General features: G+C 42.8%; 1 protein-coding gene across 1 annotated transcript in view; it reads right to left on the reverse strand.

The window, feature by feature from the left end:
• The window catches only part of SLC6A5 (solute carrier family 6 member 5), a 78,323-nt gene that overhangs the window by 17,844 nt on the left and 35,276 nt on the right, over positions 1-25,203 (reverse strand). Inside the window, exons 10-14 of the mRNA XM_040410329.1 lie at positions 22,302-22,405; positions 21,984-22,108; positions 21,708-21,820; positions 21,375-21,506; positions 20,828-20,927 (exon numbers count right to left, since the gene is read on the reverse strand). Of these exons, the coding sequence (XP_040266263.1) occupies positions 20,828-20,927; positions 21,375-21,506; positions 21,708-21,820; positions 21,984-22,108; positions 22,302-22,405 (574 nt within the window). The remainder of the gene's footprint in view (positions 1-20,827; positions 20,928-21,374; positions 21,507-21,707; positions 21,821-21,983; positions 22,109-22,301; positions 22,406-25,203) is intronic.

Here is a 25,203-nt window from a genome sequence, read left to right on the forward strand (position 1 = left end):
ATATCGTATTACAAGACCTTCAAAGACGTTTTGACTCCTCACTTTCAGGCACTCTGTAATTTCCTCCTGTCTGGAGGCTCTCTACCCCCCAAACGTTAGAGGCCCACATAACTATAATCCATAAAGAAAACAAAGACCCCCTCCACTGTGGCAGTTATCGCCCGATTTCACTGCTAAATGCGGATGTCAAGTGGTGGGCCAAGATTCTGGCGCAGCGAATACAGCTGATCCTGCCGGATGTTATTGATAGCGAGCAAGTGGGGTTTGTGCGTGGCAGACAGGGCTGTGAAAACACGATACGTCTGCTCCATCTTATGGATTGGGCTAGAAGCTCCTCTAAGCCTCTGGCTTTGCTGAGCACGGACGCGGAGAAGGCCTTCGACAGGGTCGCGGGCCCTGTCGAGGTTTGGTTTCCCAGATTCGTTTATATCTGCGATCTTCACTCTGTACTCAGCCCCGTCTGCCAAACTCAAAATAAATGGTACGCTTTCTCCCTCCTTTTCCATATCCAATGGGACGAGGCAGGGATGTCCCCTCTCCCCATCTCTGTTTGTCATAGTGATGGAGACTTTGCTGTGTAAGATCCGGCAGGATCCTGCGGTTAGGGGCTTGACCATTGATTCTCGGACCCACTTGACAGCCGCATTTGCAGATGACCTACTTATCATGACCTCCAATCCCGAAACATCCTTCCCTAGGCTTTTGTCTCTTTTTGAGGAGTTTGGCTATGTGTCAAACTTTAAAATCAACTATAGCAAGTCAATGGCCCTAAACGTTACTTGTCCAGAATCGGTTAAAGAGGCCCTTCAGAATACTACCCCCTTTCACTGGGCTACAAAAGACATAGTATTTTTGGGAGTGCACGTCCCGGCTCAGGCGAAGGACTTATTTGCTCTGAATTATGCCCCCTTATTGTCCTCAGTTAGGAAGCAGCTGCACTCTATTAGACTGCCGTTTATTTCCTGGTGTGGCAAGAGGAACTACCTCAAGACCTTTATAGCTCCTAAATTTTTGTACCTTCTGCAGGTGTTGCCTATCTGGCTGCCGCACTCATTTTTTGTAGACATCCGCAGAGTTTTTTCCCTCTTTTTGTGGGGAAGTAAACCCTCCAGAATTGCTTATTCGGTGCTGACCAGAGAGAGGAGGTTTGGCGGCTTTGGTCTGCCCGACATACGTTCCTACTATGTGGCCTTTCAACTATTTAGAGGTCTATCCCTCCTCAATAGCACTTATAGTGCTCCATATGTGTGTCTTGAGCGCTCTCTGCTCTCCACTAGAATGAAGCGGATTCTCTGGGGGTTGTCCCCTTGTTCTCCGGGTGGTTCCTCTTTGCCACTCCTATGGAAGGGTATGTTTGTTGAGTGGGCCAAGCAGTTTAAGGATAGAACACTTGAGTTTCCCATACCGGGTACTCCGCTTTCCTCTTTACAGTTTTATGTCCATCCGGAAGCCGAGAAGCCCTCAGGTATCTGGCCTCTTTTGGCCGAGATCCCTTTAAGTGAGATTAGGTCCCCGGATGGGTCCCTGGATTGGTCCACGGTCTTGAATGACCCTAAAGTCAAAAAAGCTTCCTTCCTACAGAGTTTTGCCCTGCAGAAGGAGATTAAGATGATTAAGCTACCACCCCCCACCACCTCTGGAACCCCCTCTTGGCTGTCTAAGAGACTATCAGATGCCCGTAGGATCCCTAAACCGCTGTCTACCATATATAAGGAGTTACTCTCAGCCTCCCCTCCTGAGCTACATTTCCTTTCTTCATGGGAAAGGGAATTGTCCATCCACCTTACAGACCCGGAAAGGGCTTTTGTCCTTACACACTCTCACGGCTTTAGCCGCTGTATTAAGGTACAAGAAAACTCGTATAAGCTGCTCACGAGATGGTACAAGTCCCCGGAGTTCTTGCATAGGCTTAATGCAGATTTCCCAAGTGAGTGCTGGAGGTGTAGAAAAGACGTAGGCTCTCTGTCACACATTTGGTGGCACTGTGAAAAGATTAAAGCGTTCTGGACCAGTATAGAAGCTCTGATAAATGAGGTGTGTGCTAAGCAGGTTAAGCTGGATCCTAAACTGATTCTGCTTTGGTGCCCTAATGACTCGCTTTCCCCCTGTAGATCTGATCTTCCTACTATGCTCATCACGGCGGCGAGACTGCTCATCCCGCTGCTTTGGAAGGATACTGAACCTCCCACTGTTTCGATGTGGAGGGATAAGGTGGATCAGATCTATAGGTTTGAAGAGCTGGCCCACTGGGAATCTTGCACGCGTTCCCGCTTTCTGAAAATCTGGTCGCCCTGGAAGACATATAGGAAGTTCCCCTGACGGAGTTGGGGAAAACTCCCCTACCCCCCCCCCCCCCCTTTCCTTTCCCTCTCTTTTCCTCTTATTTGTGTTATATTTGATTTTTATTGTCTGTCACATTTGATGTATCATTTTGTATAACATGTGTTGCACTGACATGCATTTGTGGTCACTTCCATGACCTATTTGTGACTTTGCCTTACCAGTGATGCTACGATGGTTTGTGATCGATTGATATGCCTTACTTACTTTGAATAAAAATAAATTTGGTTAAGAATATAACTACTATAATACTGCTCCTATGTACAAGAATATAACTACTATAATACTGCTCCTATGTACAAGAATATAACTACTATAATACTGCCTCCTATGTACAAGAATATAACTACTATAATACTGCTCCTATATACAAGAATTTAACTACTATAATACTGCCTCCTATATATAAGAATATAACTACTATAATACTGCTCCTATGTACAAGAATTTAACTACTATAATACTGCCTCCTATATATAAGAATATAACTACTATAATACTGCTCCTATGTACAAGAATATAACTACTATAATACTGCCTCCTATGTACAAGAATATAACTACTATAATAATGCTCCTATGTACAAGAATATAACTACTATAATACTGCTCCTATGTACAAGAATATAACCACTATAATACTGCCCTCTATGTACAAGAATATAATTACTATAATACTGCTCCTATGTACAAGAATATAACTACTATAATACTGCCTCCTATGTACAAGAATATAACTACTATAATACTGCTCCTATGTACAAGAATATAACTACTATAATACTACTCCTATGTACAAGAATATAACTACTATTATACTGCTCCTATGTACAAGAATATAACTACTATAATACTGCTCCTATGTGCAAGAATATAACTACTATAATACTGCTTCTATGTACAAGAATATAACTACTATAATACTGCTCCTATGTATAAGAATATAACTACTATAATACTGCTCCTATGTACAAGAATATAACTACTATAATACTGCTCCTATGTACAAGGATATAACTACTATAATACTGCTCCAATGTACAAGAATATAACTACTACAATACTGCTCCTATGTACAATAATATAACTACTATAATACTGCTCCTATGTGCAAGAATATAACTACTATAATACTGCTCCTATGTACAAGAATATAACTACTATAATACTGCTCCTATGTACAAGAATATAACTACTATAATACTGCTCCTATGTGCAAGAATATAACTACTATAATACTGCTCCTATGTACAAGAATATAACTACTATAATACTGCTCCTATGTACAAGAATATAACTACTATAATACTGCTCCTATGTACAAGAATATAACTACTATAATACTGCTCCTATGTACAATAATATAACTACTATAATACTGCCTCCTATGTACAAGAATATAACTACTATAATACTCCTCCTATGTATAAGAATATAACTACTATAATACAGCTCCTATGTATAAGAATATAACTACTATAATACTGCTCCTATGTGCAAGAATATAACTACTATAATACTGCTCCTATGTACAAGAATATAACTACTACAATACTGCTCCTATGTGCAAGAATATAACTACTATAATACTGCTCCTATGTACAAGAATATAACTACTATAATACAGCTCCTATGTACAAGAATATAACTACTATAATACTGCCACCTATGTACAATAATATAACTACTATAATACTGCTCCTATGTACAAGAATATAACTACTATAATACTGCTCCTATGTACAAGAATATAACTACTATAATACTGCCTCCTATGTACAAGAATATAACTACTATAATACTGCTCCTATGTACAAGAATATAACTACTATAATACCGCCTCCTATGTACAGGAATATAACTGCTATAATACTGCCTCCTATGTACAAGAATATAACTACTATAATATTGCTCCTATGTACAAGAATATAACTACTATAATACTGCTCCTGTGTACAAGAATATAACTACTATAATACTGCTCCTATATACAAGAATATAACTACTATAATACAGCTCCTATGTACAAGAATATAACTACTATAATACTGCTCCTATGTACAAGAATATAACTACTATAATACTGCCTTCTATTTACAAGAATATAACTACTATAACACTGCCTCCTATGTACAAGAATATTACTACTATAATACTGCTCCCATGTATGTTGTGCCTTTTCATAGGTAAATACATTTATATCCAATTCATTATTGTCAAGATGGATGTTCATTGCCTTTAAGAGCCATGCTCGACTATAGTTACAATTTTGTATGTCTTGAGTAGGCCAAATTAAGGTCACACAAAGGTTTATACTCTTCAGTGTTACTTTTCTGGTGAATGTACTAGTCTGAGAAGAGGCCTCCTTGTCTACTTTAAAATTTATGACGGGAGGAAAAGATAAGCTCTATGCAGCTGGTGATAATTACCTATACAATTAGGCATTTATTAATGAAGCAAAATATATAATATTCATGTATTCATTTAATGAGCCTTAGTTAGTCCTTAGCATAAGACAATCAGTAGGACATATATATATATTTGTTTATATTATATTGTTATATGTTACGAAGACAACATGTATCCAGTATATTGTATATATTTCTCATTAGAAGAGTGTCTGTGAAGATGTGTGTTTTGTAACAATTAATCACATCTTTGGTATGACAGAGGAGGTACTGATATCTCTGTGAGAAAACAAAGCCATTTACGATCCATAAATTAAATGTGAGAAACCTTCAGAGAGACGCCTAGAGGTCTGTCTCTAATTGCTACAAGTGTCAGAATTAATCCCTATAGCTTTGAATTAAAGCTTCTAAGGTCAAAATGTATATTCAGACTTACATAAGTTAACCCTTTATACTATGATGCAGATAGCTTATACAGCAGTGCCACCTATGTATCAGTAGGTGACAATACAACAGTAGCAAAAGTGCATTCTGGGTAAGGTTATGATGTCATATTTTTTATCAATGGTCACGCCCATCCGACAATGATTGGAAAGTTCCAAACTAGGAAGGTGTGTCTAACTGATAAGTTTGTGATCATAAGCCATACACAGGAGGTAGGAAAGGGAGAGAAAAGAAGGAAGGAGAGGAGAAGTTGAGGTCTATCAAGATGAAAGCCATAATGAGATGTGCTATGATGGACCACCCAGCTTTCCTAGGAGCAGAAGTGAGATTCCTACTAGGACTTGGTAAGAGACACATAAAATGATATTTAATTTTATTAAGACTAATTTGATAGTGTGGGTGAAATTATACCATCTAGATTGGCGAATAAATAAATGATTAAATTAATTGATCATCTCCATATTGAGATGTAGTCTTAGGATATTGTGAATCTAGACTCATAATCTAGCAAAGCATTAAATGATTGCTTATATATATATATATATATATATATATATATATATATATTTTGATAGAACATTCTTCGCCAAGCTAAGTGATGGATTCCCACAGGAAGGACTTATTTCAAGTCCTTCCATTTAAGATATGGTCTAGCAAAATCCTAGATCCCTGTTATTTGTCTTAATAGTCTTACCAAAGTTATATATGTGAAAATAGTCCAGGATGGGGCGGAAGGATATAGTTATCTCTTCCAAGTTATATCCTTGGATGGATTTGCCCATCTTGAAGCCATGTGATGTGTAGTTGGTTAGAGGGGGGTGGAATGTATTTAGCATTCTATATTGATGTCTAGGATTAGACATGCCCATCTTGATAGCATGAGGTTTTCTCTGAACAGAAGTAATGTATATAACTTATGTTCATATTTTGATATCCTAACCTAATAATAGCTTGTGTATAATGTGACAAGTTATTTCCACTCACATGTATTGTTAAGCTTGTAATGCTTTATATTAACGCTAGATATATTCATTTGCATGTATCATTGTGTTTATTTACTTATATATGTTTATAACTTGTAACCAATAAATCTGCATATTTTTATAATACCTGTGTATTATTGTATAATGCAGAACTACATTTTATCATTAACATCATCTAACGTCAAAAATAACTTATTTATCTGAGGAAATAGTCGGACTCAGATGTGAATTGTATCAATTAGGTTGTCTACAATTCACCAGGTCATGATTTTAAGAATTTATGACAAATTTTATAAATTTTATTTATTTATGGTTAATTATTTTTATGACCATAATTAATAATTCTTAATTGAATTATTACCCCCCGACATGTACAAGAATATAACTACTATAATACTGCTCCTATGTACAAGAATATAACTACTATAATACTGCCTTCTATGTACAAGAATATAACTACTATAATACTGTTCCCATGTACAAGAATATAACTACTATAATACTGCCCCTATGTACAAGAATATAACTACTATAATACTGCCTCCTATGTACAAGAATATAACTACTATAATACTGCTCCTATGTACAAGAATATAACTACTATAATACTGCTCCTATGTACAAGAATATAACTACTATAATACTGCCTCCTATGTACAAGAATATAACTACTATAATACTGCTCCTATGCACAAGAATATAGCTGCTATAATACTGCCTCCTATGTACAAGACTATAAATACTATAATACTGCCTCCTATGTACAAGACTATAACTACTATAATACTGCCTCCTATGTACGGAATATAACTACTATAATACTGCTCCTATGTACAAGAATATAACTACCATAATACTGCCTCCTATGTACAAGAATATAACTACTATAATACTGCCTCCTATGTACAAGAATATAACTACTATAATACTGCTCCTATGTACAGGAATATAACTACTATAATACTGCCTCCTATGTACAAGAATATAACTACTATAATACTGCCTCATATGTACAAGAATATAACTACTATAATACCGCCTCCTATGTACAAGAATATAACTACTATAATACCGCCTCCTATGTATAAGAATATAACTACTATAATACTGCTCCTATGTACAAGAATATAACTACTATAATACTGCCTCCTATGTACAAGAATATAACTACTATAATACTGCCTCCTATGTACAAGAATATAACTACTATAATACTGCCTCCTATGTACAAGAATATAACTACTATAATACTGCCTCCTATGTACAAGAATATAACTACTATAATCAGGGCTTTTTTTTCTCAGAGAAAAGGTGGTGGAACTCAACCCCCCCCCCCCTCCCCTGGCCACGCTCCTACCCACCCCTAGGACCGCCCCCTAAAACCGCCCCTTTAGAGAACAGGGATGCAAGTAAAATTGTCAGTGACGGTCGTGACAGCCAGGCTGCCAATGCCAGTGGCCGCCGCCGCCGCCCTAGTCCACACATGGGCAGCGCAGCCTGGCCTGGCCCCTTCCTTCCCTGTTCCTCTTCCCCTAATGGGCCAATTCAATCTTTTTTAATAAAAAAATGAAATAAATGAAAAATTACCTTGCCCTGTAGATGACCCCCATAGTGCTCCCCCCCCCTTCCCCATAGTACCCACCATAATGTGTCCCAGTATAAAATGCCCCTATACAGAGCCCCCCATATAAAATGTCCCTTCTTTTTAGCCTCAGTAGATGCCCATATAGTGCCACCCAATAATCTGCCAGTAATAAGTGCCCCAATAGATGCCCCCAATCATGTGCCAGTAAGATGTGCCCCCATAGATGCCCCCAATCATGTGCCAGTAATAAGACCCCCCCACCATCATGTGCCAGTAGCCAGAGTTACCCCCTTATCATTTGCAAGCCCAGTAGTCCCCCCTTATCATGTGCCAGCCCAGTAGTCCCCCCTTATCATGTGCCAGCCCAGTAGTCCCCCCTTATCATGTGCCAGTAGTACCCCTTATCGTGTGCCAGTAGTCCCCCTTATCATGTGCCAGTAGTCCCCCTTATGTGCCAGTAGCCCCCCTTATGTGCCAGTAGCCCCCATATCATGTGCCAGCCCAGTAGTCCCCCCTTATCATGTGCCAGTAGCCCCCCTTATGTGCCAATAGCCCCCTTATGTGCCAATAGCCCCCCTTATGTGCCAGTAGTCCCCCTTATGTGCCAGTAGCTCCCCTTATGTGCCAGTAGCCCCCTTATGTGCCAATAGCCCCCCTCATGTGCCAGTAGCCCCCATCATGTGCCAGTAGCCCCCATCATGTGCCAGTAGCCCTCCATCATGTGCCAGTAGCCCCCCATATGTGCCAATAGCCCCCCTTATGTGCCAATAGCCCCCCTTATCTGCCAATAGCCCCCCTTATCTGCCAATAGCCCCCCTTATCTGCTAATAGCCCCCCTTATCATGTGCCAGCTCAGTATTGTACCTATATAAAAAAAACAAAAACACTTATACTTACCTCTAGCGATGCGATGCGATGCAGGCCTCTTCCGGCCTGTGTCACTCGCTATAAGGCTAAGGCGGGCGCGATGACATCATCGCGCCGCCTGCACCGGCCTCTGATAGGCTGCCAGCACTAGGCCGGCAGCCTATCAGAGGAACAGGAGGAGACACACCTCTCCCTCCCCTGCCGCAGCATAGCATCTGTATCGCTGTCCTGAGGACAGCGATACAGATGGTTGACTATAGAGATGAGCGCTTCCACAATGGAAGCACTCATCTCCTGCTGCTGTGTCCTGCCGCTGGCCGCCCCCACTTATCACCAGGGCCGCGGCGGGGCGAGTCGGCAGAAAATAGGTGGCGGAACGCCGTTCCGGGGCGTTCCGCCAGAAAAAAAGGCCTGACTATAATACTGCCTCCTATGTACAGGAATATAACCACTATAATCGCAAAAAGAAAATAAATGTGACGCACTGGACTAACTATTGACCCAAGAGGTGCACTCAGTTGAGTGGGCTCACCCAGTCCACTCAAAATGAGAAGTATAATAGAACAAAAGTTAGCTAGCTACTGAGGAAGGGGTACTTCTAAACCCCGAAACGCGTCTAGCCTAGACAGGACCCCAACATTTGGACCACTTGGGAAGCTGGAGATTTGACTGGAAAGTCGCAAAGAAAGAACCCTATGTCACACGAAAGGTACACTTGGAAAAGAAAGTGTAAGGCCTGATTCCATGGTGAAGGCCTGAATACATGTGCCAAACAATTGCAGTTGTGCGAGTTTACTACGAGATATGGTCTGCAAACTCAGAAGTCCATAACTGCATCTTTGTCGACTTATTAAAGGAGACGGTAAGACCGTACGATTTTATCCAGCAATTATTTTCCAGCGATTTAAAAACTGCATTATTATTCCAGTGGGACGCTGCTGGTGGATGCTATTAGCGGGACGCCACTTGAATTTGTTCTTTGATTGCTCATTGGGACTTTGCTTTTTTTCGGATATCCCTGTCATTTATCGAAAGAGACATACATAAAGGACATTGGATTATCGCCAAATTTTAATATTAGACTTTCCCATACACATATCTGCCGAATATTTATACTTGTTTTTTTATTCTATTGTATTCCTCGAATTTTAGTATTTTATATTGTAGTATTTGTCATATTGGAGTACTGCATATCGTGTATTATGGTGTAGTGGACAGGTATTTTTATTACAGTTTTATATTATCATTGTCAATAAGTACAGTTATTCATGCTATTACATGTTAATAAATTTCAAATGGTCCAGATATCCTATCCTGAGAGTGCCCAGTTACTTTTGTTCTATTATAACCACTATAATACTGCTAATATGTACAAGAATACAACTACTATAACACTGTCTCCTATGTACAGGAATATAACTACTATAATACTGCTCCTATGTACAAGAATATAACTACTATAATACTGCTCCTATGTACAAGAATATAACTACTATAATACTGCTCCTAGGTACAAGAATATAACTACTATAATACTGCCTCCTATGTACAAGAATATAACTACTATAATACTGCTCCTATGTACAAGAATATAACTACTATAATACTGCTCCTAGGTACAAGAATATAACTACTATAATACTGCTCCTATGTACAAGAATATAACTACTATAATACTGCTCCTATGTACAGGAATATAACTACTATAATACTGCCTCCTATGTACAAGAATATAACTACTATAATACTGCCTCCTATGTACAAGAATATAACTACTATAATACTGCCTCCTGTGTACAAGAATATAACTACTATAATACTGCTCCTATGTACAAGAATATAACTACTATAATACTGCCTCCTATGTACAAGAATATAACTGCTATAATACTGCTCCTATGTACAAGGATATAACTACTATAATACTGCCTCCTATGTACAAGAATATAACTACTATAATACTGCCTCCTATGTACAAGAATATAACTACTATAATACTGCTCCTATGTACAAGAATATAACTACTATAATACTGCTCCTATGTACAAGAATATAACTACTATAATACTGCCCCTATGTACAAGAATATAACTGCTATAATACTGCTCCTATGTACAAGGATATAACTACTATAATACTACTCCTATGTACAAGGATATAACTACTATAATACTGCCTACTATGTACAAGAATATAACTACTATAATACTGCCCCTATATACAAGGATATAACTACTATAATACTGCTCCTATGTACAAGAATATAACTACTATGGGGCGGAGCCTGGCTGCAGACCTAGCAGGACACATGTAGGAGAGCTCTCCTCCTTACCACTCTGCTAACTGGTAAATTCAGCGGTCTAATTTGCTCAAGAATGGGAAAAGTCGGTAGATATATACCCAGAGAGAAACCTGAAGTCAGCAAACCGGAGCGCGGTGCCTCAGATATGGATAAATATCTCAACAAGAAAACTACAGCTCCTGTGCCGGCCGGTCCTAAGATGGCGCTGCCGGAACTAGATGTCTGGGGCAGGGATCCGGAGGGAGAAGATGAAGCTGCTGCAGAGCACACAGCAGGCTCCACATCACAAAGTGCTGCCCCGATATCCAGGCAGTTCCTGCAGCAGGCTTTATCAGCAGCCCTGGCCCCAGTGGTTCAGGATCTGCAGGAGATTAAAGCTGACCTGAAGCATATCGGCACGAGGGTGGAAACACTGGAAAGTAACCAGGCGTCCATCTCGAATTACATCAGAGCTGCAAGCAATCACACCATGGCTCTGGCAGCCTCACTGGACACTGCATACTCCCTCATAGAAGACCAGGAGAATCGGAATAGGAGGAAAAACCTCCGGATCCGCGGCCTGCCTGAAAGCACCCCACATGAAGGCTTACCAGAAGCTGCCGGCGCCATCTTCTCCCTGCTCCTGGGAAGCTCCAGAGCGGCCGAGATTCAAATAGAAAGAATCCATAGAGCGCTCAGGCCGAAGCCAAAAGAGAGAGAGAACCCCAGGGATGTGGTATGCGGTCTCCTGAGGTATGTGGACACTGCTGCCCTAATGCAAGCTGCCAGAAATATGAAGGAGATCATATATGAGGGGGCTAAAATCTCTATCTACCAGGACCTGGCATCCTCCACATTGAATAAAAGGAGGGCGCTGCGGCCCCTCACTGACCATCTGCGCCATCACAAGGTGCCATATAAATGGCTATTCCCCTTCGGCCTCACTTTTGCTGTAGATGGGAAGCGCTGCACCATTCGCCTGACACAAGATCTCCAGGCGGCCTGGGAGCTGCTGCAAACAGATCCACTAGATGTACCATCATGGCTGCCGTCTGCTGAGATGGGAACACAGCTGCCAGATCTCCCAGAGGCCTCAGGATGGCTTAAAGCTCCACAGAAGAAGAGGAACCAGCACAGATCTAGAGACACTTGAAGTCCTAGAGACTATACAGAGGAGTTATCTTACCTCAGATGAAGTTCTCCACAGACATCATAGAGGGACAGGTTCTTACTTGATTATATCACATCTTAAGTCTGCAAGTATACCTGTCTGTCATGAGTCCTGAATTGTTCCCGTTCTTGTTGTAATCTGCAGAGCAGACATTCTGCTTTGCAATGTTATTTTACTGCATTCAACCTAGACCATAATATGTAAGGTGCTATCCCGCACCAGTTCAGCAGGTGGCGCAATGTGGACACCATTATGAAGATATGGTTCCACTTTGTACCCCCCCTACCTACCAGGGTTATCTTGGCACAGACCTGGTACATGTGCCTGATTAAATGGCTGCTCACGCCCGCTTCACTGCAGCTAAGTGACCTGCTGCGGTGTTGCTGGCATGAGAGCCATTGCACTGTTATACTTGTCATGTTGACAGAAACTTTAGTTGTGATGTTACTTGTTCACTCCCTAGATACGGTCGATGTGAATAACTGGAGTTCTCCGGTTCCAAAGTCACCCCATTTTCTCAATGATGTCGTCAATTAAATGTACAACGTATAATGTAAGGGGCTTTAACACCCCACAAAAGCGCTCTCAGGTCATCCGTCTGCTAAAAAAGAACAATACAGATATTTGCTTCTTTCAGGAGCTGCATTTTAGAGAAACAAATGTACCTAAAATTCAGAACCCATACTTCCAACACTGGTATTTCAGTGCCTTTGAGAAAGCAAAAAGAGGAGTGGGTATTGCAATTTCTAGAAAAGTACCATTTACATTGATATCTACCCTGACGGACCCTGAGGGCCGCTTCATTTTCGTGAAAGGCCTCATAGGTACACAAAAGGTTACACTCGCTAGTTTGTACAGCCCTAACCGTGGCCAGAAACAATGGATCAAGATCACACTAAGTAAACTAGATCTGTTTGCAGAGGGGATTAGATTGATTGGGGGAGACCTCAATGTCACACTGAATCCTTTGATTGATGCTTCTGACGGCTCCTCCCAATTGACCCAATCAGCACTGGGGTGCATCAATAGGTACATATCAGACATGAATCTGCTGGACGTCTGGCGACTAGCCCACCCAGATACTAGGGACTTCACCTTCTTCTCGGCCCCACACAAATCACATAAAAGATTAGACTATATCCTACTGTCAAGCAATGCCGTGGATATGGTGGACTCGGCTGACATAGGTGTTGTGTCCGTCTCTGACCATGCCCCAGTCTCTGCTGCCCTCAGATTTTCCAGCTTGCCTGCCTCAGTTAGACAGTGGCGCTTAAACGAGACGCTGCTAGATAGACAAGCAGATACCTCAATCCTGGAGCAAAAATTAAAGGACTTCTTTATAGATAATGCGACACCAGGTATGCCCCAGACGACACTGTGGGAGACGCACAAGGTGGTTATCCGGGGAGAGTTAATAGCCTTAGGTAGTAGGGTTAAAAAAGAGAAACAAAAGATCCTACACGATCTCTTGGTTCAGATAGCAGATAAAGAAGCGGTCCATAAACGGTCTAGAGCAATAAAAGTCCAGACTGAACTGACCCAGCTAAGATCACAACTAAAAGACCATTTAAACATTCAAAACGCAAAGGCCTATCAATATGCCCAATTTAAACACTACTCACACGGGGATAAAGGTTCTAAACTGACGTCCTCCCTTATTAAACAAAGGAAAGAGTCCATGTTCATACCCAATATCAAATCCAGTACTGGAAATATGCTGCATAAAACAGCTGACATTGCAGAAGAATTTCAAAAATTCTATAAGCAACTATACGGCCTGTCAGACCCTAATCACCCAGATCCATCAATACCAGAAGCAACAGACCTGTTTTTAAAAGGCCTCAATCTACCCCAGATAACCTCCCAAGAAAGTGACACATTATTAGAGCCAGTCACCGAACTAGAAGTGAAAAAGTTACTAGCCTCTATGCCCATGGGTAAAAGTCCTGGCCCAGATGGCTTTCCAGTGGGCTATTATAAAAAATTCTCAGATATATTAATACCCCACCTGGTAACGTGGTGCAATGCACTCCTAAATGGTGAAACCCTTCATAAACAATCACTGGAGGCCACGGTAACCATCCTCCCCAAACCGGGGAAAGATCCCCTTCTCTGCGGTAGTTTTAGGCCAATCTCGTTACTTAACGTAGATATAAAAATATGGGCCAAACTTCTGGCGACACGTCTGGGAAATCTACTTCCTAAACTTATCCACCCTGACCAATCTGGCTTTGTTCCAGGGAGGGAAGGGAATCATAATTCCTGTAGGTTAATCACAGCAATACAGTGGGCCAAAAAGAAAAACCTCCCCTTGGCGCTGCTCAGTGTGGATGCGGAGAAGGCCTTCGACCGGGTGAGCTGGGACTTTATGAGGAGGACTCTACTGAGGTTTGGAATCCCGACGAGATTTCAGGAGGCAGTCATGTCGTTGTACAAGGACCCGAGTGCTAGAATCAGGGTCAATGGCACATTGTCCCCATCCTTCCCTATTCGCAACGGGACACGTCAGGGCTGCCCCCTATCTCCTGCCTTATATATATTGGTCATGGAGACCCTTCTTCAGGCCATTAGAGACCATGTAAATATACGTGGTGTGAAAACAGAAAATGACGCCATAGAATACATTAACGTGGCATATGCTGACGATCTACTGATCATGGTTTCTAACCCGGTCGAGGCCTTCCCGCATCTTTTGACATTGTTTAAAGAGTATGGTAGGCTGTCAAACTACAAAATGAATTATACCAAGTCAGAAGCTTTAAACGTTAATGCTCCGGCGAGCTCCATAGCCATTTTGAAATCAAATACACCATTTAAATGGCAGTCCTCCTGTGTTTCCTACCTAGGAGTTAAGATTTCCGCCTGCACGGAAGATTTATTCCGGCTTAATTATACTCCCCTAATATCAGAGGTCCAAAACCTGCTCCAATCGCTACACCTCCCTTATTCCTCTTGGATGGGAAGGAAGAATATACTAAAAGCGTTTGTCCTCCCAAAAATTATGTACGTACTACAGATGTTGCCAATATTTTTACCTAACTCATATTTTACAAGGATTCGCAGGCTTTTTATGACTTACCTATGGGGCGGCAAGAAGGCTAGGGCTCCTCACCAGAGGCTGATACTGGGGCGTGGTCATGGAGGTATAGCACTGCCGGATGTCCAAACATATTACAGGGCTATTCACCTGAGGAGGTGGTTGCAGCTTTATTCCCCTGTCTACCGCACATTGGGCACGGAACTGGAACTAATGCAGCTCACCCAACCACAGAAAGCAGCACTATGGGGTCAGGCAAATGCATCACTCCATTCACATGTCCTCTTAAAGGGCACTAGCCTGGTCATTAAACAGCTCAACAAGACACATGGGCTCCTACAGAACCCCCCTAGTATAATGCCAGCAGATCTCATACCACACTCGATTCAGCCTCCAGGATCTCAGGTCTCGCAGATTTGGCGCAGATTAAGAGATTTCTCCACAGCTGACTTTATAGGAAAGGTAAACGGCACTTTACCGGATCAACATCCCCTTAGCTTAGCCTGGAGTACATTTAACTTTCTAGACCTAATAACTATAAAATCTGCTGGGAAACAACTAACTACTCAGAAGACATGTGTAATGACCCCGACATGGTTTGAAAAATTAGCAACCCCCCCTTCCCCTCAACGCAAATTGATATCCACTATATATTTGGCCTTGATCTCACCACAACGTCGCATTACTCCACAATATGTCCACACCTGGGCTAATGACCTTAAGGTTACCTTTTCGGAGACAGATATTCTCCGTATGCACGCACACTCGCATGGCTTCTCCCGCTGCGTGAAGATCCAAGAGCACTCATATAAGGTCCTCACACAGTGGTACCTCACCCCTAAACAACTATTTCTTAGTGGTCTGAGTGATCATGACAGGTGTTGGAGGTGTGGGGAAGAGAGTGGCACTCTTCTACACATTTTTTGGTCCTGTTCTAAAATAAGAGGATACTGGGATGACGCCTCTCGGACCATTAATGAAATTCTAAACACTAACCTGACATTAACCCCAGAGTTGGTTCTTTTATGGCTTCCAACAAAAGAACTATCGCCATCAAGGAACAAACTTGTTATACACTTGATTCAAGCTGCCCGTCTACTTATCCCCCAAAAGTGGCTGAGTAAAGAACCCCCCACCACCTCTCAGTGGTTAAGCAAACTAGATCACGTTCATCGTATGGAAGAGCTAGCGGGCTGGGAACTTAGGGCACATGAGAAGCACAAAAAGCTATGGGCCCCATGGATTACATATAGATATGCGAATGGTACACCAACATCTTAAACAATTTTCAACAGACAAACAACTTTGAAAATGTCCCCGCAGACAGGAACGACACATTAGTGAGAATGGAGGGTGCTAAACCTTCTTCCTCCCTTTGGAATCATCAAAGGTTATCTTAACAGCCTCAGACCGTATCTGTCCAGTTCTAAGGACACCCCCCCATCCCCCATCCTCCCCCCCCTTTTTATATGTTTGTTTGACCTACCTACATCAGGTCACACACCAAATGTCAATTAGTTGGTTCTAGATGACCTTGCTCTGAAGACATGCACTTTATATATGTCATATGTATACTATGCACTATACTGTCAAAGTACGCTTTAGACTTGTCTGTAATAACTCTGATTTGTGCATCAATGTATGTAAACATCTCTTTTGATATGCTTTTCAATAAAAAGACAATTGACAAAGAATATAACTACTATAATACTGCTCCTATGTACAAGAATATAACTCCTATAATACTGCTCCTATGTACAGGAATATAACTACTATAATACTGCTCCTATGTACAAGAATGTAACTACTATAATACTGCTCCTATGTACAAGGATATAACTACTATAATACTGCTCCTATGTACAAGAATATAACTACTATAATACTGCTCCCATGTACAAGAATATAACTACTATAATACTGCCTCCTATGTACAAGAATATAACTACTATAATACTGCCTCCAATGTACAAGAATATAACTACTATAATACTGCTCCTATGTACAAGGATATAACTACTATAATACTGATCTTATGTACAAGAATATACCTATAGCGGACGCGGATGACAATATTGTGTGCCTCCGTGTTTTTTAGCAGTCCCATTGACTTGAATGGGTCCGCGAACCGTTTTCCGCGAAAATAATAGGACAGGTTCTATTTTTTTGACGGACTGGAACACGGATCACGAACGCGGATGAAAAACGGTGTATTAGCCGAGTTTTCTACGGACCCATTGAAAGTCAATGGGTCCGCAGAAAATCACGAAAAAACGGCACAACAGACACGGAATAAAACAACGGTCGTGTGCATGAGGCCTTACTACCATGTGGGCTCTAGCAGAGAATTATTCCTATTGGTGGGACTTTTGGGAGCACTATTACTGTGGGGGCACCTTGGCACAGTATCATCTTACCACAATTATTTTTGGGGGACGTTATGTTTACACTATTAGTGTCAGGGGCACTATTTGCTGGGCGCAGTTATTTTAGGGCACTGTGTGCCAATAACTATTGAAGGGCACTATCTGCATGGTACTTCTATTACCAGGGGGTTAATCTGTTTCTGCAGTATAGTATTGGGGAGCACAGCGGCACAGTATTGGGGCTGGTAGAATGATTTGTCCAGAAGATGGGAGGATGATGGAAAAGTAGTAAACTAAGATTTTGTTTGTCAAACTGCAGAGACGAGAAGTGGCTGAAAAATGGTGTCTGGTCTAAAGGTCTGAAAGGAGAAGATGAGGAAAGAGAACATCTACATCAAAGAGACGTCACTGGATGTAAGAGGTATGTGCGCTGTATTACCCTGGATGTAAGAGGTATGGGGCGCTGTATTACCCTGGATGTAAGAGGTATGGGGCGCTGTATTACCCTGGATGTAAGAGGTATGTGCTCTGTATTACCCTGGATGTAAGAGGTATGAGGCGCTGTATTACCCTGGATGTAAGAGGTATGGGGCGCTGTATTACCCTGGATGTAAGAGGTATGGGGCGCTGTATTACCCTGGATGTAGGAGGTATGAGGCGCTGTATTACCCTGGATGTAACAGGTATGTGCTCTGTATTACCCTGGATGTAAGAGGTATGAGGCGCTGTATTACCCTGGATGTAAGAGGCATGGGGCGCTGTATTACCCTGGATGTAACAGGTATGTGCACTGTATTACCCTGGATGTAAGAGGTATGGGGCGCTGTATTACCCTGGATGTAAGAGGTATGGGGCGCTGTATTACCCTGGATGTAAGAGGTATGGGGCTGTATTACCCTGGATGTAAGAGGTATGGGGCGCTGTATTACCCTGGATGTAAGAGGTATGGGGCGCTGTATTACCCTGGATGTAAGAGTTATGGGGCGCTGTATTACCCTGGATGTAAGAGATATGGGGCGCTGTATTACCCTGGATGTAAGAGGTATGGGGCGCTGTATTACCCTGGATGTAAGAGGTATGGGGCGCTGTATTACCCTGGATGTAAGAGGTATGGGGCGCTGTATTACCCTGGATGTAAGAGGTATGAGGCGCTGTATTACCCTGGATGTAAGAGGTATGGGGCGCTGTATTACCCTGGATGTAACAGGTATGTGCTCTGTATTACCCTGGATGTAAGAGGTATGGGGCGCTGTATTACCCTGGATGTAAGAGGTATGGGGTGCTGTATTACCCTGGATGTAAGAGGTATGGGGCGCTGTATTACCCTGTATGTAAGAGGTATGGGGCGCTGTATTACCCTGGATGTAAGAGGTATGGGGCGCTGTATTACCCTGGATGTAAGAGGTATGGGGCGCTGTATTACCCTGGATGTAAGAGGTATGGGGCGCTGTATTACCCTGGATGTAAGAGGTATGGGGTGCTGTATTACCCTGGATGTAAGAGGTATGGGGCGCTGTATTACCCTGTATGTAAGAGGTATGGGGCGCTGTATTACCCTGGATGTAAGAGGTATGGGGCGCTGTATTACCCTGGATGTAAGAGGTATGGGGCGCTGTATTACCCTGGATGTAAGAGGTATGGGGCGCTGTATTACCCTGGATGTAAGAGGTATGAGGCGCTGTATTACCCTGGATGTAAGAGGTATGAGGCGCTGTATTACCCTGGATGTAAGAGGTATGGGGCGCTGTATTACCCTGGATGTAAGAGGTATGGGGCGCTGTATTACCCTGGATGTAAGAGGTATGAGGCGCTGTATTACCCTGGATGTAAGAGGTATGGGGCGCTGTATTACCCTGGATGTAAGAGGTATGGGGCGATGTATTACCCTGTATATGTAGTGGTGGATGGAGGGGTTAGTAGTACACTACTATCTGCACATTGTAAAAAAAAAAAAAAGTTAGGGTTAGGGCTTTTTAAATTTTTTGAATAATATAGCCATTTTATGTGATACTTTTGTGCTCATTCTTTTTTTTTTCTCTATATTAACGGACACTATAGTAACCAGAACCACAACTGCTAAACGTAGTAGTTCTGGTGTCTATATCATGTCTCTGCAAGCTTTTTAATGTAAACACTGCCTTTTTAGAAAATAAGGCAGTATTTACAATACTGCCAAGGAACACCTTTATTAGCCACTCATCATTATTAAAGTTTACTACTCTATGAGTTGTGTGGTTATTTTTTTGTGTGTGTGTGTTGTGGTGGAGGGCGTGATTGCATACAAGGGTGTGGGAAGGCGGGATCCAGGGGGCCCAAGTAAATTATTGCCCAGGGTCCAATCAATATTAAAGATGGCCCTGCCTATATACAAGAATATATCTACTATAATACTGCCTCCTATATACAAGAATATAACTACTATAATACTGCCTCCTATATACAAGAATATAACTACTATAATACTGCCTCCTATATACAAGAATATAACTACTATAATACTGCTCCTATGTACAGGAATATAACTACTATAATACTGCTCCTATGTACAAGAATATAACTACTATAATACTGCTCCTATGTACAAGAATATAACTACTATAATACTGCTCCTATGTACAAGGATATAACTACTATAATACTGCTCCTATGTACAAGAATATAACTACTATAATACTGCCTCCTATGTACAAGAATATAACTACTATAATACTGCTCCTATGTACAAGAATATAACTACTATAATACTGCCTCCTATTTACAAGAATATAACTACTATAATACTGCTCCTATGTACAAGAATATAACTACTATAATACTGCTCCTATGTACAGGAATATAACTACTATAATACTGCTCCTATGTACAAGAATATAACTACTATAATACTGCCTCCTATTTACAAGAATATAACTACTATAATACTGCCTCTTATGTACAGGAATATAACTACTATAATACTGCTCCTATGTACACGAATATAACTACTATAATACTGCTCCTATGTACAAGAATATAACTACTATAATACTGCTCCTATGTACAAGAATATAACTACTATAATACTGCTCCTATGTACAAGAATATAACTACTATAATACTGCTCATGTACCAATATATAACTACTATACTACTGCCCCCTACATACAAGCCTGTGCAGCAGAGATTCAGTCTTTCTGTACAGCAGATAGAAGTTCTCCATATGCAGCTGATTCTTGTTGAACCAGATGAGGAGTCAGTGTTTCCAGGGAACCTGATGTTATCACCCATAGCAGAGTTGGTTTCCCGGACGCTGCAGTTTTATTTTTACATGCAGACACATACAGTACAATTGTGAGAAGTTTCTTACCATACACATAGGAAATTCCCACCAGCTCAAAGATTGCAATTATTACAAGCGAATATGAAGCGGCATAATTGTCCACGAGCTGCAGCATGTAGATCCCCCCCTGGAAGAGCCAAATAGTCAGGAGGAATATTTTAGTTTAAATGTAACTTTTTTGATTGTCTAATATTACATGTCTACTTTTTCCATAAACAACGCCACCCCCCGTCCATGGGTTGTGTCTGGTATTGCAGCTTAACTCCCCTGAAGTGAATGGAGCTGTGCTGTATTACCGGACACAGCCTGTAAATAGTGGGAGCGCTGTTTTTGGACGAAAGCAGCTATGTTTTTCTAACCCTACATAACTCCCTTTAAGACCTTATGCACACTACAAACTGCGGATCCGCAAAATATGGATACCGTCCATGTGTCATCTGCATTGTTTTTTGCAGATCTATTGACATTAATGGGTCTGTGGACCCACATTTTGCAGACCAGAATAGGACAGGTTCTATAATTTGCAGACTGCACAATGGATACTTTCTGTTTGCTTTCTGACAGACGCACTGACCTGAGTTATCATCGGAAATCCCATGATGAAGAAACAAATACAGCAGACCAAGGTGAAGAGGGGCTTGTGGGTCCGTAGATACTTGGGAAACTCATCAGTAACCGAAGTTACAATTGTTTCAATTGTAGCAAACTGAAATCAGGTGAAAGATATCAAGTTATAGGTCAAAAAAATTTGACTGAGGCACCGGTGCCTCACGCCTCAGTGGTCACACTATTCTGAATATGGGATCACAAAACATCTGACTCCACTGTTTGGACTTCGCATCCTGTTCATTTGGTTCTTTAGAAATTTCCATCATATATTTGCCAGATTAAAATCATGCCGTCTTACCATTGTGTCCAGTCCTAATGTTAGAAGCATAAGGAAGAATATTATCGCCCAAAATGGGGACAGCGGCAGCCTGGTCAGAGCCTCCGGGTACACGACAAAAGCAATACCGGGACCTGTGGAGAAAATCAGTATCAGTGCAATTCTGCAGAAGGAGCAAAGTAATGTACTTTGTGGGCTGGACTAGGATGCTCAGGGGTGGGATCAAGTAGATATGGGGGTGTGGCATGTTCTATATTCAATTGTATGCTTTACCCTCAAGTAGAATAATGTGTTTACCTTGATCAGCAACTTTGTCAATATCTACTTTCAGCTCGTTCGCCATAAAGCCGATAACAGAAAATATGACGAAACCGGCAAAAATACTTGTGGCACTGTTGGTGCAAGTCACAATCAGTGTGTCCCTGCAAAAGAGAGGAGCGTCACAGGAGCGTTCATACACAGTGATAACCAGCAGAGGGCGTCTGATATCTCTCCAGACCGAAGACATAGAGGAGGCAGGCTGCGTACCAGGGGTACCAGTTATAATTGTGCACCTCATGCTATGAACAGCCGTGCTGTAATAACAGGTACAGATTATATGGATTATACACATACCGATACAGGTTATTGTTGAATTTGTTGTAAGATGACAAGGTGATCAGACCTCCCCAGGCTGCCGACAGAGAGAAGAAAATCTGTGTAGCTGCGTCCTTCCAAACCTCACAGAAGAAAAAATAAATTTGTTATAATAGATAACAAAAGTGAGTACACTCCTTATATTTTTGTAAAGTTTTTCTTCTATCTTTTCCTGGGACAACACTGAAGATCTGACCCTTTGATACAATGTAGAGTAGTCAGTGTGCGGCCTGTATAACAGTGTAAATTGGGCGTGTCCTCAAAATAACTCAACACACCGCCATCAATGTCAACAAAAGTGAGTACACCCCTAAGTGAAAACAGCCAAATTGTGCCCAATTAGCCATTTTCCCTCCACGGTGTCATGTGTTACAAGGTCTCAGGTGTGAATGGGGAGCAGGTGTGTTACATTTGGTGTGATCGCTCTCACACTGGTGACTGGAAGTTCAGCATGGCTCCTTATGGCAAAAAACTCTCTGAGGATCTGAAGAAAAGAATTGTTGCTCTACATAAAGATGGCCGAGGCTTTAAGAAGATTGTCACCACCCTGACACTGAGCTGCAGAATGGTGGCCAAGACCATACAGCGGTTTAACAAGACAGGTTCCACTCAGAACAGGCCTGGCCATGGTCGACCAAAGAAGCTGAGTGCACGTGCTTAGCATCATATCCAGAGGTTGTATGAGTGCTGCCAGCATTGCTGCAGAGGTTACAGGGGTGGGGGGTCAGCCTGTCAGTGCTCAGCGTCATATCCAGAGGTTGTATGAGTGCTGCCAGCATTGCTGCAGAGGTTACAGGGGTGGGGGTCAGCCTGTCAGTGCTCAGCGTCATATCCAGAGGTTGTATGAGTGCTGCCAGCATTGCTGCAGAGGTTACAGGGGTGGGGGTCAGCCTGTCAGTGCTCAGCGTCATATCCAGAGGTTGTATGAGTGCTGCCAGCATTGCTGCAGAGGTTACAGTGGTGGGGGGTCAGCCTGTCAGTGCTCAGCGTCATATCCAGAGGTTGTATGAGTGCTGCCAGCATTGCTGCAGAGGTTACAGGGGTGGGGGTCAGCCTGTCAGTGCTCAGCGTCATATCCAGAGGTTGTATGAGTGCTGCCAGCATTGCTGCAGAGGTTACAGGGGTGGGAGTCAGCCTTTCAGTGCTCAGCGTCATATCCAGAGGATGTATGAGTGCTGCCAGCATTGCTGCAGAGGTTAGAGGGGTGGGGGTCAGCCTCTCAGTGCTCAGCGTCATATCCAGAGGATGTATGAGTGCTGCCAGCATTGCTGCAGAGGTTAGAGGGGTGGGGGGTCCGCCTCTCAGTGCTCAGCGTCATTTCCAGAGGTTGTATGAGTGCTGCCAACATTGCTGCAGAGGTTACAGTGGTGGGGGGTCAGCCTGTCAGTGTTCAGCGTCATATCCAAAGGCTGTATGAGTGCTGCCAGCATTGCTGCAGAGGTTACAGGTGTGTGGGTCAGCCTGTCAGTGCTCAGCGTCATTTCCAGAGGTTGTATGAGTGCTGCCAACATTGCTGCAGAGGTTACAGTGGTGGGGGGTCAGCCTGTCAGTGCTCAGCGTCATATCCAAAGGCTGTATGAGTGCTGCCAGCATTGCTGCAGAGGTTACAGTGGTGGGGGTCACCCTGTCAGTGCTCAGCGTCATATCCAGAGGTTGTATGAGTGCTGCCAGCATTGCTGCAGAGGTTACAGTGGTGGGGGGTCAGCCTGTCAGTGCTCAGCGTCATATCCAGAGGATGTATGAGTGCTGCCAGCATTGCTGCAGAGGTTACAGGGGTGGGGGGTCAGCCTCTCAGTGCTCAGCGTCATTTTCAGAGGTTGTATGAGTGCTGCCAACATTGCTGCAGAGGTTACAGTGGTGGGGGGTCAGCCTGTCAGTGTTCAGCGTCATATCCAAAGGCTGTATGAGTGCTGCCAGCATTGCTGCAGAGGTTACAGTGGTGGGGGTCACCCTGTCAGTGCTCAGCGTCATATCCAGAGGTTGTATGAGTGCTGCCAGCATTGCTGCAGAGGTTACAGGGGTAGAGGGTCAGCCTCTCAGTGCTCAGCGTCATATCCAGAGGTTGTATGAGTGCTGCCAGCATTGCAGCACAGGTTACAGGATTAGTTGGTCAGCCTGTCAGTGCTCAGCGTCATATCCAGAGGTTGTATGAGTGCTGCCAGCATTGCTACAGAGGTTACAGGCGTAGGGGTTCAGCCTCTCAGTGCTCAGCGTCATATCCAGAGGTTGTATAAGTGCTGCCAGCATTGCTGCAGAGGTTACAGGGGTGGGGGGTCAGCCAGTCAGTGCTCAGCGTCATATCCAGAGGTTGTATGAGTGCTGCCAGCATTGCTGCAGAGGTTACAGGTGGGGTGGGGGGTCAGCTTGTCAGTTCTCAGCATTATATCTAGAGCTTGTATGAGTGCTGCCAGCATTGCTGCAGAGGTTACAGGGGTGGGGGTCAGCCTGTCAGTGCTCAGCGTCATATCTAGAGGTTGTATGAGTGCTGCCTGCATTGCTGCAGAGGTTACAGGGGTTGGAGGTTCGCCTGTCAGTGCTCAGCGTCATATCCAGAGGTTGTATGAGTGCTGCCAGCATTGCTGCAGAGGTTACAGGGGTGGGGGGTCAGCCTGTCAGTGCTCAGCGTTATCTAGAGCTTGTATGAGTGCTGCCAGCATTGCTGCAGAGGTTACAGGGGTGGGGGGTCAGCCTGTCAGTGCTCAGCGTCATATCCAGAGGCTGTATGAGTGCTGCCAGCATTGCTGAAGAGGTTACATGGGTTAGGGGTCAGCCTCTCTGTGCTCAGTGTCATATCCACAGGTTGTATGAGTGCTGCCAGCATTGCTGCAGAGGTTACAGGGGTGGGGGGTCAGCCTGTCAGTGCTTAGCGTCATATCCAGAG

Source organism: Bufo bufo, chromosome 10 (genome assembly GCF_905171765.1).
Source record: "Bufo bufo chromosome 10, aBufBuf1.1, whole genome shotgun sequence".
In the NCBI taxonomy this organism is placed as follows: domain Eukaryota; kingdom Metazoa; phylum Chordata; class Amphibia; order Anura; family Bufonidae; genus Bufo; species Bufo bufo.